Source organism: Apteryx mantelli, chromosome 6 (genome assembly GCF_036417845.1).
Source record: "Apteryx mantelli isolate bAptMan1 chromosome 6, bAptMan1.hap1, whole genome shotgun sequence".
In the NCBI taxonomy this organism is placed as follows: domain Eukaryota; kingdom Metazoa; phylum Chordata; class Aves; order Apterygiformes; family Apterygidae; genus Apteryx; species Apteryx mantelli.
Window position 1 is genome coordinate 25315867 of NC_089983.1, and position 14988 is coordinate 25330854.

The 14988-nt window shown below is 40.0% G+C and overlaps 1 protein-coding gene across 4 annotated transcripts in view; it reads right to left on the reverse strand.

Moving 5' to 3' along the window:
• The window catches only part of MTX2 (metaxin 2), a 38253-nt gene extending 23384 nt beyond the window's left edge, over window positions 1-14869 (reverse strand). Inside the window, exons 1-2 of one of the 4 annotated variants that reach the window (XM_067299013.1) lie at window positions 14738-14869; window positions 717-764 (exon numbers count right to left, since the gene is read on the reverse strand). In XM_067299013.1, coding sequence (XP_067155114.1) covers window positions 717-764; window positions 14738-14777 — 88 coding nt within the window. In that variant the 5' untranslated portion in view covers window positions 14778-14869. The remainder of the gene's footprint in view (window positions 1-716; window positions 765-14737) is intronic. The other 3 variants (XM_067299012.1, XM_067299010.1, XM_067299011.1) reach the window with 3 other exon arrangements.
• Between the last annotated feature and the right edge of the window lie 119 nt (window positions 14870-14988).

Below are 14988 nucleotides of genomic sequence, written 5' to 3' on the forward strand. Positions count from 1 at the left end.
AACGCTCACAACTAAAAACCAAATGGTTGAGTTTTATGCCAATTACTCTTCTCCTAATCAAAGTTAAATAAAACCGCATCTTCATAACTCCTCTGGCTAAAAAGTAAAAGCATTCAGAAACCTATAAAAACTGCTTGCAGTTAATATTGCACACTGTGTCTAGGTCTGTCACACAAAAGAAAGATGACAAGTTCACTGCAATAAAAATTCCATGCTTAGAAGACTAGGGCTGCTACCTATTAGTCTTCATTACTTTGCAGTCTTCTGACAACTGTAGCAGGCTGCTGAGCCCCAAATGGGGGCCATAATGTGATCTGATGATATATGAAGAGCTGCTAAAGGGAGCCTGAACCATCCTAGCCTATACATTTTAACAGTTCCTTTTTACTGAGAGCCCACTTTACCACAAGACTTCAAAAATCTGCTGCCTCAGCTATTGGTGCAGTAAATCTGCCAACTGTGCCTGCAACCACATCATTTTACACTGCCTACAGCAGCCAATATAATGAGTCAATAATAAACCAAGGACCTTATAGGCCATGAATAGCTGGTTTATATTGGCAGATGCAAGCGTAGCTAAAACCTCTGACCAGACAAACAACACAAAGGAATCTTTTAACAGTTTCTGTGCTTCCTTGCAGTTAATTATGTTACTGCATATTTAATGTGTTTTTAAAAACAAAGTAATTATTAATTGCAAAAAACAGAGTACCCACCCTTCAGTTGCTGATACAATGCAGCATTTTCAGGCCAAGGCTCTGCCGCTGTGAAAAAAAGAGGAATTAATTAGGCAAGACGAACAGCAACGTGTTTGCAGACGCTAACTGAACACGAACGTTACCTAGAGCAGAAACCAGAATTGCAAAGATGCTGATGCAAGATTTGACCTGCCCTAAAAATGTCCCACTGTCACTCTTTTCTCCTGGACTTTTCTCTTCCTCACAGCAAGCAGAGAGGGCCAACACAAGGGAGAAAACCAGATCCCCAAATTGAATGCTGCAACATAAGCTGAACTTCAAGTTATGTCATGGAATGGCCTTGCAACTATCAAGCAGCAAGAGCAGCTTATTCTCCTTTCATCATAAAGATATTCTTGTGCATATTCCCATCACGACTCTGGCCACTCTCAAAAACAATTATTTATAGAGTACTAAACAAAGGATTCTGGAAAGAATGGAACAAATAAACAGAGGAGAGAGGCACAAACCTCAAAACTAAGTTCAAAGAAAGCTCTGGGGAAAGGGAAAAGCTTTTTGTCTTTTAAGGTTATGTCCTTTATAAACAGCACCCACAGAGCTAGGTGCTTGGGTATGTCAGAAACCAACCCACCATGAAGACTGGGGCTACCTTTTGCCTTAAATGATGTACTGGTCAACTTTAACATTGGTATGTCAATATTCTTAAAAAAAAAAAAAAAAATTCTCAGTTGTTCAAAAAAAAAACAAAGACAACTAACATATTTCAGTCAAAAACCTTTGCATTTGATCAATCAGATATCACATGAATTTATGGGAACGTACAAATAATAATCAGTACTGATTCACTGTGAATGGTAACGTTAGAAAAACAGATCTTTCACATCATTTTGTCTGTTACATTCCTCGTTAAATTCATTTCAGAAATCTGTTGTCAAATATGAATTCAAGCTTTGCATTCAACACAGATTAGCTATTTGTAAATAAAGTTACTGCTCTAATCACATAAATGAAGTGTTGTGTTTTTTTACAGCAATTAAGTCTACAAATAAATGCGCGTGCGTCAAACAAACATGCTGCTGGCTTAGGTAAGGCCATTCATTGTATCATTACCTTCACAACTCCAAGAAAAAAAAATGCACTATTTTGTAACTAACATTCTTTTCTGATACTCATGAAGTATCAACTTTTATGGAAGTCACACAGAATTATAAAGCTTATAACACTGTACACAGTTTTGCAAAGGTCACTACCTTTAACACTAAGGCACAAAGCCTATCAAAGCTATACTAGTATGGGCATGAGAAAGCAACTAATCACATTTAAGTGTCATGAAAAAATGTTTTTATGTTTTATTGTAGCAGTTATTGGTTTTACACCCCCTCCATTAAAGTTTTGCCCTGGAGTAAAAATTCTTGAGGTGAAAGTATATTCACTTCTTTAAATAAAAAGGGACTAGATAGCATCTGTGATAACACAACACTGTTTAAAATTTCTCCAGGTCCACTGAAGTCTTGCAAGAGCAAATGGAATGAGGAAATTAAGAATGTTATTACTGTACTTTAGCAAACTGACCAGTGCTGAACTCTGAGAAAGTTATGAAAGTAACTAAGTCACAAAGGTACGTTGATCTGGTACATGGCAATCCTTCAGCTATCCAGCAAAAACATCCTTTGCACAAGCCGAAGATGGTACAGAGAATTTCATAGTGCATGGGCCCATTTCTACTGATAATTTTTGCCTGACCCTTTTCAGACTGGAATGTCAGATTTTTACCTAATTCTTGGGATTCTGGCCCAAACTGGCAGTGGCCTGTTTTTATACAGACACGTGGTTGAAATATTTCAGCCCCACAAAAATCAAATGAACTTTTCATTTTCCAGCAAAAGAGCTAAGTACATTTCAACAAATTCAAACATTAATTCCAGTCTGATCTTGGCACTACTCTACATGTAACCTTGGAAATAAATAACAGCTTCTTGGCACACAGAATCCAACACGACCCCACTACTAAGGCATGCCATACCCATGCTATAAAACAAAACACAAGTAGAATATTTTTTGTAGCCTGTTTGCCTTTATCTGCTTAAAATTTCCTTCCACATCCTACTGATCCCATACAGATATTCATGAACCATACCTGCTCAGGACTTGATAACCCTAATTTGGTTAGTCACGATATGAAGTGTCTATCTGAGAATCTCAGTATATGCAGGAGCACGTGCCAAACTTAAGGGAAGGAAGGGACATGAGTGGTTTTAAACTCTTGTATTCATTCAGTCACAGGCTAGTTGTGTACTGGGATATGGGTTTTGACAAGTAAGCAAAACCAGGGCAAACAGCTACACAAAAATCTCAGGCTGGGTTATCAATACACCTTATACTCCAAATTTCAGCAGTTCAAAGAAAATGAAAGAATAATATCCCCTGCATTTGGCACCTGACAGTCTCCAGAGGGAGATGACATTTCTGATGGTGTTGGGATGAAGTAGACACATGTTCATGAGTCCTGAACTGAGACCTTCAGTTCTTTTCACACAACTCAGACAAAAGATAATAGATTTTTTTATTACTATCCAGACTGGATTTTAAAACAATCAACTTCACTTAAGATTCACATGCTTTTACTCAAGTCCTAGATGATTTATTTTGCAGTATGCTTTCAGAACTGGATGCAGCAGACCAAGGTGTGCTGGAAGAGTAACTGTGGTAACAAAACCAGAGGCACGTGTACAAAGCCTGTACAATTCTCTGGAAATCAGGAATTAAATACCTACTCGTCATCTGTCCTGTATCTTCCAATTACTACTCACTCTCTGTTTCCTGCTTAGAGTATGAAATAACTGTTTCTGATGGAGGAAGAAGTTTAAATACACACTGCTGCATGAGATGTCCAGTCTTGAAAGGCACAGGTTGAATTCAAATATTTCCAGAGCTTCCTTCAATCAGCCATAAAGCCAAAATCCACAGCTCAGGGAGACCAGAGCCCCACTTGGGGGGACAGAGGAGGAAGACTCGCTAAAGGGATACCATATGGTTCCATAAGAGGAGAAATTGTATAACATCTTTAATGTATGGCATGACTCTCGGCTTATGAATGTAGGTGAAGACATAATTTGTAGAATAATAGGCACTAATATTACACGCTGCTTCAGTTCTGTCATATTTCCAATCCATCAAGTTGATTAATGCTATAATAACTCCTCACAAACTTATCATTTGTACACTAATGAAGTCAAATCTAGTTTATCCTTCGGCAACTATATTCTTGTGGTCTGTAGATGCTAGTTTCCTAGCTAACCAAGGCCACTATGGCACTAGGTATATAAAGAGAAAAATTAACAAATGTGACGTTGATTCAGGTTCAGAAGCTTTCAACACAGATTCATATTTATGCGTTAGATCCTACGCAACAGACATTTCAATGAATTGCTCACAGGATAAAATAACTGCCTGGAAGTATGCCTCATGGGGATAGCTTCTCCACATATCTTAAGAATAAGGAACTATTTGGTTCTTTTGTTCTGCCTCCATAACCAGAGGACCTAACCCTGTGTGGTTTTCAGTGGGTCGCTCTCTCACACTTGCAATCTTCAGTAAAGGTCATTTTTCCATCTTACTGAAACTTTTCCCATGCTTAACAAATTCAAATATTTAGTCTTTCATGTGGATTCTCTGGTGTTCAGGCCAAGCAAACCTCATACTGCTGTCTTTCCACAAGCAGAGACACTAGTACCATTTCTCCCCTAATACACTGTTTTGTTTTGTTTTCTTTGGGGGGGGGGGTTGACAGTTATAGGAAATATCTGTTTTTGGGACCAGTCCTTCCTGTTAAATTTGTCTGAAATGACAGAAGTTACTGGGAAGTAAGAATTAAGGAGACGTGAAGACACACACAGCATCACTGCATAAGCCCTGTTTTCCTAGGACTTCAGCCCTAAAAGCTGAGAATTCAACAGATGCAACATCACCACAACCAGAGAAGTTAAATGTAAAGTAGACCATCTACATAAAATCTTCTTTGGTTTTGAAAGATGACTGCAAATACATGAGAAATTCACTAAGCTCAATATGTTTGTTAGTCACAAAGTGTTTTACTTATTAGCAGTTTAGGGCAGAGAATGCAGATTTCAAAGAGTTAACAGGGTTCATAGGTGCCAAATTAGATTTTTAGAGGAGAAATCTGTGAATTGTGTGCTGTATGTTTCCAGGGGATTTTAATTACTTAGGTTTGTAACTATCTATTAAAACAAATTCCTAGATTCTTCATCTGTCATATCAAAGAATGACTTACGAAATACATTATTTTTGCTCATACATAAAGCTACCAAAAACATAATGAGACATGACAGTGATGTTAAATTCTTTGCCACTAAAAGTGTATTACAGTAGGTGCATTTTTCAGATTTGGAGGGAATTTTTTTACTGCAGCAACATTAAGGCCAGAGATATTCGATCAGAGTTTTGACTTTAACATTTCCAGATATTTTGGACTATTTCAATAACAAAAGTTTATGCACTTGAATACTTTGGGGACAGCAAGAGAGAAGAATGCACATATGCCATAAGAAAAGATACTTAAGAGCACCAGTCTTCACTACCAGCAGGGATGAGCGGCTCGCCTAAGGCCTTGCACATCTTAATTCCAACTACTGCTCTCAAACCAGGACATACTATACTTCTCAGCAGTCCCTGCAGAGAGGTGAATTACAGCTCCAAAAATGAGAGGTTGCACTAAAATTCCCACGAGAAGCCTGTGGAAGAGGAAGGCATTGCATCAAATTCCCAAGTCCCTGTGCAGTGTCTCAGCCCCGACAATTCCTTCTCCAGGCTGTTCATGCATTTTATTAGAGCACAAAACAAGGTTTCAAATCCTGCACTCAGAATAGCTGGGAAACTATTCATCCTCTCTCAGTGCAACCTGGATGGAAATGGGGGGAACAGATGTTTTCATCCGCTTTTCCCCAAGCAGCTTCAGAATGATGAAAGAGCCATAATGAAATAAATGGTTTACAGTTATGCCTTTAATCCTGTTCCTTAAAAAAAAGTAAGACTTGGACTCTGAAAATGATAAGACATGAAATACTTTGCATGTTAAATTGTGGAATATGCTAAACAACAATTTAGCAGCTTCAGAAGTTGAGTATGAATAACCAGTTTCAAGTAGTACGGTATGCGATGTGGTTCGCCTTGCTAGTCTGCCACTCACTTAGCACATCTGTTGTCAAGCTACAGCATTCTTGAATATCATGCACAGATAAATGCAAAAGACTTCTAGATCCAGGCATCGAGATGTTCCCTCCCTCAAGGGAAATGAAGTTATTAGCAGGTAAAAAAATTTTGTAGGAAAACACTCAACTTGAAATTAAGTTGTTCCCAGCTCCTAGCAATACCATAAAATGTGGGTGATGCAAGAACATTTCTGGAAGGCAGTGCAGACTGGAAATAATTTTCAGTTATAAAACTAGTCCATGCCTAAGAATCATGGTTAAAGAACTAAGACTGAATGTTCCTATATGATTTATTATTCATCAAGTATTAAAGCTATACTGTGAGCCAAACAAGAAGAAAGTCAAGATGATCTCTGACTTCAAACTCCTACAAACTAAAATTTACTGAATTTTCAGTAAATTTATTCCTTAGTATCCTCTACTTCTGTAAGTAAAGTACTCAATGGACTAACAATCTCTTTCAAGCAGTTCACTGTCTGATATCATCCAACTGAGGCTAGTAGTACCTGGCCCTGGATCATCTGATCTTTTCAGATCTTTTCAGTGCAATTTCCTGAAACAGTGAGTAGAAGTTTATGGATTGTACAGGAATAAAAGCACCTTCTCTGAATTTGCAACATTTGCATGGATCAATCTCTTTCTGTCATTTTTTAAAAAACTTTAAACTTTTTAAACTTTGATATTAAACTTGAATAAAATAGAGGAAGGCTAAAGCACCTGTATTTACCAGTTTGGTTCACATGACATTAAAGAACTGTTAAAACCACCACAAAGTAAGATATCCTCTATTAAAAGCAAAAAAAAAAAAAAAAAAAAAAGTTGACATTAATTTGAACCACTGTGTTCCAATATTCAGCTGGAGAAATTAACTTACAAATTATTCTCACAATCTCCTTTAGCATCTCCCTAGGTACAAATTTGATTAAATTATAATGAGATACATCAAAACTGTTTTCTCACAAGAGTAAATACTAAAAAGAAATCGAGTCTTGCTTTTGGGCAACATCCACACCCAGCAATATTACTTACAAATCTCCAAGCACTATGTAACAAACATCATAACAATCAGCAGGAAAATAGTTAGTTATCCTATTTGGTTTCACAAGACCAGTACTATGAGGGGGTGAGGGGGGAACTGCTGCTCACTATATTCTAGATGAAGTAACCCAAAGAAAAACCCACTGAAAGCTCTCCCACAGCCTTCAAAAGGAAAGAGGATTATTTATTATTTGATGTCAAGATGCATCAGAAGCAGATGACCACTTCATTCTCTTTTCATACTATAAACTTTAAGCTTTGGTCACACTTGCAAATAGCAATATATTCCTTAACAAGAAAATGCCAGGAATTGATGTGTTTATAAATCCTTATTACAGGAAATAACTGCAGGAACATATTTTGATTAATACAGTGAAGCTGCAACACTTTGGAACCAAAGCAATTAAAAGTATACCTCTCACACATTAACAGTGACCAGTAAAGGAAGTATGAGAAAGTTGTGAATTAGCTGCCTTAAGACCAACCAGTTCAACCTACCCACACTGAGTGCAGATCAATTTTGTGTAATTGGCCTGATTCCATAAACTAACAAGGGCCAAGGAAAAAAAAAGAAAAAAAAAAAGTAAGCATCAGCAACTCCCCGGCTCTGCTGACAAAGGACCAAAAAGTGTTTCATACTGCCTTGTCAAATGAAAACCGACTTTCACACAAGTTAAACAGTATGTGTTAAATCATGTATCAAATAATTACATCATTTGGTTAAATCCATCCCAGGCCTTCTTCTCAGAGAGACTGCAGTTCAGATAAATCATGACTGTTCAGTAATTATTGATCAAGCAGATGTGGCAACATAAAGACTCAATCTCAGGAGCAATTCTCAAACTTGAGTTTCCTGTGGCTGGAACAGTAAGAGAGGCTGCGTGTGACACACTATTGCAGCAACCATTTAGTATGACAGAATCTGCTTCTTCACCTTCCAAGAAAGCTATTAATTGCATGTATTTAAACATTTGTCCAATTCCTTTACCATCTTTGAGTTGACTGCCCAGAGCATACACATCTGTGGTTCAACCCTCCAGGGTGCTTAGCATTCTTACAGTGGCAGGAGGCCATGGGAGGGAGATTGCTCAGCACCTCAGCGCCTGCAGAATCACGCCTCACAGTTGGGAGAAGAGAAGGCCAAAAAAAATCACTAAAATCAAATTCTTAAACAAAAGTTGCTCCTAAATCAACATCTGGATTTCTTTTGAAAAGCAGAGAGAGTGCCAGCTAAATGTTCTCAAAAGATTTATTCATAAAGTCCTGAAGAGTTGGATCTATTTCACTTGTTCCTGATATTCAGCATAAATATTCCATCTCAAAGAAGTTCTGTAATTCTTAATTATAGCTTTTTATAGCTCTCTAAATCAATCACTTCCCTTTATGCTACTTAAGTCCCTTGCTCCTCTTGGCCCCGACTCAGGAAGTTAAACAGCAACCTTAGGAGCTGTCCTAAAGTGCAAGACAGTGGCAAGGTATGATACTCATGAGTACCTTAAGTGCCTTACCAGACTGGAACATTTCTTAGCCAAGTTGTCTACATTTGCATATTTTGAATCAGTCCTTTGGAAGCTCTCTGAGATGGAGATCCCCTCCTTCTCTGTAGTAGTCTGAACTCTTCTCTCCCAGGCATGTTTTGCCAGCAGTCTGGAAACCGTTTCTCCAATGTGTCCCAAAGAGCTTCCTACTTTCTCATCCACAGCACCCATACTCTGATCCATGACAGAAATCCTCTATGTCCTCCCACCAAACAGGACTTACCTGCTCCAAAAGCTGCTCCCCATGGACAGACGTCCCTGCCCACCTAGTCCTGACCCCTCCAGCCTTTCATTTTCTCCTTATCTCGCCCAAGACCCTGAGTGCAGCAGCACCAGGAGGCACAAAGCAATGACAGCAGAGACTCCACGTGCCTGAGTCTTGCAAAGGGGTGAGGAGAGCTGAGATCTCTAGACAGGAGAGCTCTGCAGGGCAGAAATGCTAACAGAGTTAGCACTGGTGCAGTTGGCCAAGCTTTCTGCCCCTAGCAAGGGGAAAGATGCCAACGCCTCCTATGTTGCTCTAGGGCTCACAGTCTTCAAGTCAGCCCAGAAAAGAGACAATGCTATTTGCAATTGCATCTCTCAGGCTCTTCCTTGCCTCTGGGAAACATTGCAAACTCCCTGCCTCAAATCTGAAAGCCTTTAAACCCTTCCTCATAATCAAATCTTCACCTTCTTCTCTGTTTCTTTTCCAAGACTTTCAATGAACACACTTCAATGGGTCCAGAATTTCTCCAATACAGCACTCAAATACAAAAATACAGGTGCAATAGGACAAAACCTCTTGGAAAGTTCTTGCTGAGGATGCAAGCATTGCACTGGCTTCAGTTTTGTTATACAGCAACTGTCCAGAATTCCCACATCTCTTTCAGCATTTCTACTTTTGAGGTTGTACCAATTCAATACACTCATTTCAGTTTACTTTTTTTTCCCCAAATGAGACTGGTATTATTTTTGGATTTTTCCTGTGTTCTTTGCAACATCATTGGTATTTTTTCCTTTGATGTTTGCAGTCTTTCTGATGCATTTCATAGGCTTTACTATTATATACAACTTCTTCCAGTTTATATTACTCATGTTCATATAACAACTATGTCTTTTTCCTAATAACTGAAGGGCAGAACTTAAAAATAATAAAAACATTTCCAGAATGCACCTGCAGTTTCTCACCCACGATGCTTTCAAAGAGACAGCTGAAAATGCCCAGAAACGCATGGGATGCCTGTTCAGCTAGAGCAAAGAAGGACAACAACCAAGTTCTTTCACTCCTTCTTGTTTTGAAGAGGAGGCGGCTCACAGGGTCAAAAACCTACAGAAGGAGACTAGATAAGTGCCTAGGGACAGTCAGCGTGTCCAGGACCAGAAAGAAAAAAGCAGCAAGAAAAAGGAGAAAAATCTGGTTCCTCTCCAAGGTCATTTTTGTACAATCTCCTGTGAGCTAGAACACAGTTAGCCTCCTGAACAGCATTCTTACCCAAATCATTTTACAGCTAATGAAAGCTTACTTCCAAATCAAATTAACAATATCAAAATACATGTTCTTTTTCATTTACTAGTTTTATCATATTTCTAAAGCAATCCAGTTTTCTTGCATGAGAAAAAAGAAGATATTACTTTAACAGAAAATATGTAACAATAAAATGGTGATTAGAGAAAGACTGCTTAATGGAGGCAGAAACAACTGAAGAAGCGTATTCTATTATGATTTGTAATTATATTGCTTCTTAAAAATAAGAAACAACACTATTTCAAAATGAAATGCATACTGTAATATCATAATTATGAAAGAAAGCTGTTTTTCCTCTGACCTAAAAAAAGATTAGATAGGCAATCTGCTCAAAGGATTGGCTGAAATCAAGCCATAAAACACATGCATCTGAGCACAAATTCACAACAGAAGCCTAAGTAAAGAGACTAAACAAGAGTTAAATGGATTCTTTTTAGCTTGATCACAGGAAAAAAAAAAGCACATGTACATGCACCACCCCTAAGAACACTGTCAGATAACATCATATAATCTGACAAATTTGGTATTTCCCAATCTCCTTTTCTTGACTGCAAGCATCTCTGCAGCAGGCTTAAATAATCTGTGCTGTAGACAATCTATCTTTAAGCAAGAATGACTGTTTTTTCATCATGCAAGCTCAAAAACTGTTAACATTTACATATGCACATTTTGATGCACAAAATGCATACTCAGTTGTTTAAATTGTATGCCTTTACTGCAGGAACAATTTATGTGGCCAGTTTTCATTCCCTATACATTTGTTCTAAGCCAAAATTGCAGCTTGTCTTAATACATAAAACATGCACATAAGAGATTTATTTTTGTTCTGACATATCACATTGGAGGTAGGACTCACTGAGAATGTAAAATATCTAAAGGCAGAAGGGCATCTGTTTTTCAAACTGCATTCATTTTCCCTAGTACTAAAAGTAGTCTAAGATCCTTGGACATAATTCAATTGCAATAAACAAAAGTAATTTTCCAGAGATCAAAGGACAAATAAGGGTATTATTTTCTCTGCTTTTTGATCACCCATCTAAAACTAATGTTTTGGAAAAAAAAAAGTAAAGAATATTGGGTAATTTACTGATCAATTAAACATCTTTTCAACAATCTTTCCTAGATGATTTGAACAGTCAGTCTCTCCCAAAACTACTAGTGTTGGAGATTAATTTTCTGGACCACTTGAAAGCTGGCATTCTAATTCTTCTTACGGAATAAACACTCATTTCCTATCCTGTTAATATGTGATTGATGCTGAGCTCCTCTAAACAAATTCTCTACCATATTATCCAATTAATATAGTCTAGAGTTCAGAAACAGATTACTTAAAACATGTGACATGACATGCTTACAATTTATGAAGCTATGGAAATATTTGTTTATTAATCTCTAGGACACAGTATCAACATCTTTGTATTTCTGAATAAGAAAGTGAATGGCTGGATGTCACTAAACCAGAGTTACCATAGAAAGTGTCTTACTGCACATAAGTGATGTGGTCATCATTTTGTATTTAATCATTAATGTGTTACAGCAGCAGCCTAAGCTCAGCATGCTCAAATGAATGCAAGCTGCACAGAGAGGGTGCTGAATTATTGCATATATGCAAGCAGGCAGGCAACTGATTAAGCCAAGACAGTGAATGTGGTATGTCTGAACTGAATGCATAAACTGCAGGAAAGGTGAAGCTAGGTAGCACTTATTAAAAAAAAAACACACACACAAGTGTCATTGTGTGGAAAAAAAAGTTGTGATCCGCCCCTCTACTAAAACCCTCCCCTATTTTAAAACATTTCTAGAAAACAAACTGCTGGGATGACTGTATTCAAATGTGTGTACAAAGAATCATGCTTTATAGCTGCTATATAGCTGCAGCAGTTAGAGTTAATTGGAACTGCCATGACAAAGTGATTGTTTTTGTGAAAGGCCCCTCTATTACAAACCAATCAAATTTCAGTTTTATTACTGATGTGAAAAAAAACTCTTGATCATTCTTACATTTCCATGCATACATAATAGGAAGACAGTATTCACTATCAGAGATATAGGGATAAGACAATATTAAAACAACAATCATTGTTAAGTGGTATTTTTTCCTTCTGATACATCATTTTTCTTCCTCAAAAATATTCTTACGTTTTGGGTCATTTATATCTTTGTGGCACCAGAATGAAATATTCTCTGTGTCTCTGTGCAATGTCTCAGGAAATCTGGAAGTGCTGTGGATATTGGCCAAGATCCTGGATAACTTAATTTTTCCAGAAAAATCTTCCAATATGAACAAATTGAGTGATTTTGCCTTTATTTAGTTTCAGTCTGTGAGTGGTACATAACACAGATGAGCTAGGAAGGCCAAGACACTCACTGGCAAAGTATTTATTATTTTCAAGTCAGATAACTGCTTTTGACACTGATTTGCTTTTGGGAAAGCAAAGGCAATGTCATAATTTTGTTTTAAAGAATGATTCAGCAGACAGGTCTGCAACAAGGATTTGTACTGTACCTTGAATCACAGTAAGTAGCCAAGTAGCATCCAACAGAAGTACAAGATTAATACAATACAAACCAACCATTTCTGCTCTGCACAAACAGAGCAGCATTGCCAGTATTTTTGCATTAGCTACCTACTCTAACTACAAAATGAGCATCACTTAACACAAGTTAATTGACTGACAGCTAAAAGATGATAGGTTATTGTTTCAAGCTTATTAAATGTGATAAGGGTCCAGAAGTATATGAGTAGCACTGACATCCCCAGAGAACCATTTTAATAGTACAAGTTATCATGAGAGTGTGAGACTAATACAAGCAGCACATGACTACCCTGAACAGGAGGCAAGAATCCCTCTAGGAGCAGGGAAGCAACACTTGAGCAAGGAAGGAGAAGAAAGAGTCAGTTGTTGCAGAACTTCGTCTTATCATTTCCAGATTTTCGAACGCATGCATTTTCCTTATACTCTTCTTAATTTGAATTTTTCATTTTTGTAGCATGCAAAGATTTGCTTGTTTTGCAGAAAGCTGCTGTTCCAAAACAACATTTTCAACAAGAAAGCAATTAGCTGCCTACATTCTCTTTATAGTTTTGAGTTTATATTTGCAATTCCATAAGAAAGTAAATATCAGCAAGCTATGACTCCAGAATTTTCATAAAGACCACAAAACAGAAGCACACAACAGTATCAACACCTACTGACATATTTCATCATACTTATGTTTAACAACATACGTCAATAAAATACACTAAAGAAATCACAAATACCAGTAAATTGCATGAAGCAATGCTGATAGAGACTATAACCTCCATATCCTGACAAGACTCTGGCCCTTGGCACGTAAGTGCAGCTTGTGCCGGTACCTATGGTTGGCATTAACGAATCCCAGTCCAAGAGTCTAGGGAAATTTTCAAGCATCTCTATGGTACCTCTGCACATCCAGATTCAAGGTCCTCTGCCCTCCCTCTACCCCACCAGTCAGATGCAAGCCAGCTCTAGAAGCTGTAAATTTATATTAGAAAATCCAACTCAGACTCCTATGTTAGAGCTTCCACTGAGTGGAAGAAGACCTGACTCGTGGGACCTGACCTCTCCTCGACACGTTTACAGCATTTATTCTTTGAGAACTTATGTGGCAAAAAGAAATCAGAAATCAAGTTAAATGAGTAAAAGGAAACCTGACTAAAGCACTAATTTTCAGTGTACAAAATACTAAGGACATTTTGAACTTCTTAGTCAGGAGTTATTGAAGAGGAGTATACTCTTCCTTGAAAGTAGACTAACAACACTTTTTGCTAATAAACTCTATAATGATATGCATCATTGCGCTTTTACAGCAAGGCTTACATCCAGTGCACATGGCCAAGCTGTAGTGAATCCCAACAGTATTAACAAGTAACGGAGCTGTCATTACATTTCTCAGCTTCACAACAGCAACACAAGAAATAAGGCACATCCCCACGGGGGCGCAGAAACAGGACGGTTTTGTATCCAACTCCCCCACAGAATGAGACTCAACCCGACAGCTGTCCTGGTAAATACGATGCACAATTTTAAACGCTTCAGAGGACACAGAAGCTGTTAAATCTAAGTAAAGAGGTACAGTGGTACAGCTAGGAGTTGCGCACTAAATAAATGAATAAACCTAATGAAACTCTACAGCTGTGTTATTCAGGTCAGGCAAGACGGTGGTAGTGGCTAAGTGTACGGAGGGCTATATTTGGGGAAGTCTGTCAGGAGCTGAACTTCGCACAAAGCTCTGGAAGCCCTGCTGCCGCGGCCGCACAGCCCGGCTTTCCCTAAATACCGCCCTGAAGCACCCAGGAGGCCTGGCTCGCTCCCACGACGCTCCCGCAAGGCCCCGCGACGACGCCGGCCTTGCCAGAGCTCCCCGAAACACGCGGGCAGCGGCACCGGGCTCCGGCCCCAGCGGCGGCTCCAACAGGGCCCCAACGCCGCGGCGCCTGCAAGCGGCCCCGCGGGGGGAGACCCGGGGGCAGAGGCCGGAGCAGCGGCGCCAGTTCTGGTTCTGGTTCCGGGCGGGCCCAGCACAGGCCGCCCGCGGCGCCGGGGCGGTTAACGGCTCCCCGCCCGCCGCCGCCACGGACACGCGGGTTTTCCCCCGCGCTCGGCCGCGCCGCTGGCCAGCGCCTCTCTGAGGAGAGGGAGAGGAGGGAAGTAGCGCCCGCGGCCGGCAGGCGCCCGGCCCGGCCCGCCCCCCCGCGCCCCTCACCGGCCAGCTGAGTCATGAAGGCCTCCGCCGCCAGCGCCATGGTCGGGCCGCGGCGCCGCGCCAGGCCCAGGGCACGAACAGGAACTGGGCGCCCGCCGCCGGGACTGCATCCGGGGCCGCCGCCGCGCCGCACCGCCCCGGCCCGCCCCCCGCCGCCGCCGGGCCCCGCCCCCCGCCGCCGCCGGGCGCCGGGCCCCGCCCCCCGCCGCCGCCGCCGGGCCCCGCCCGCGCGGCCGGGAGCGCGGCGCAGC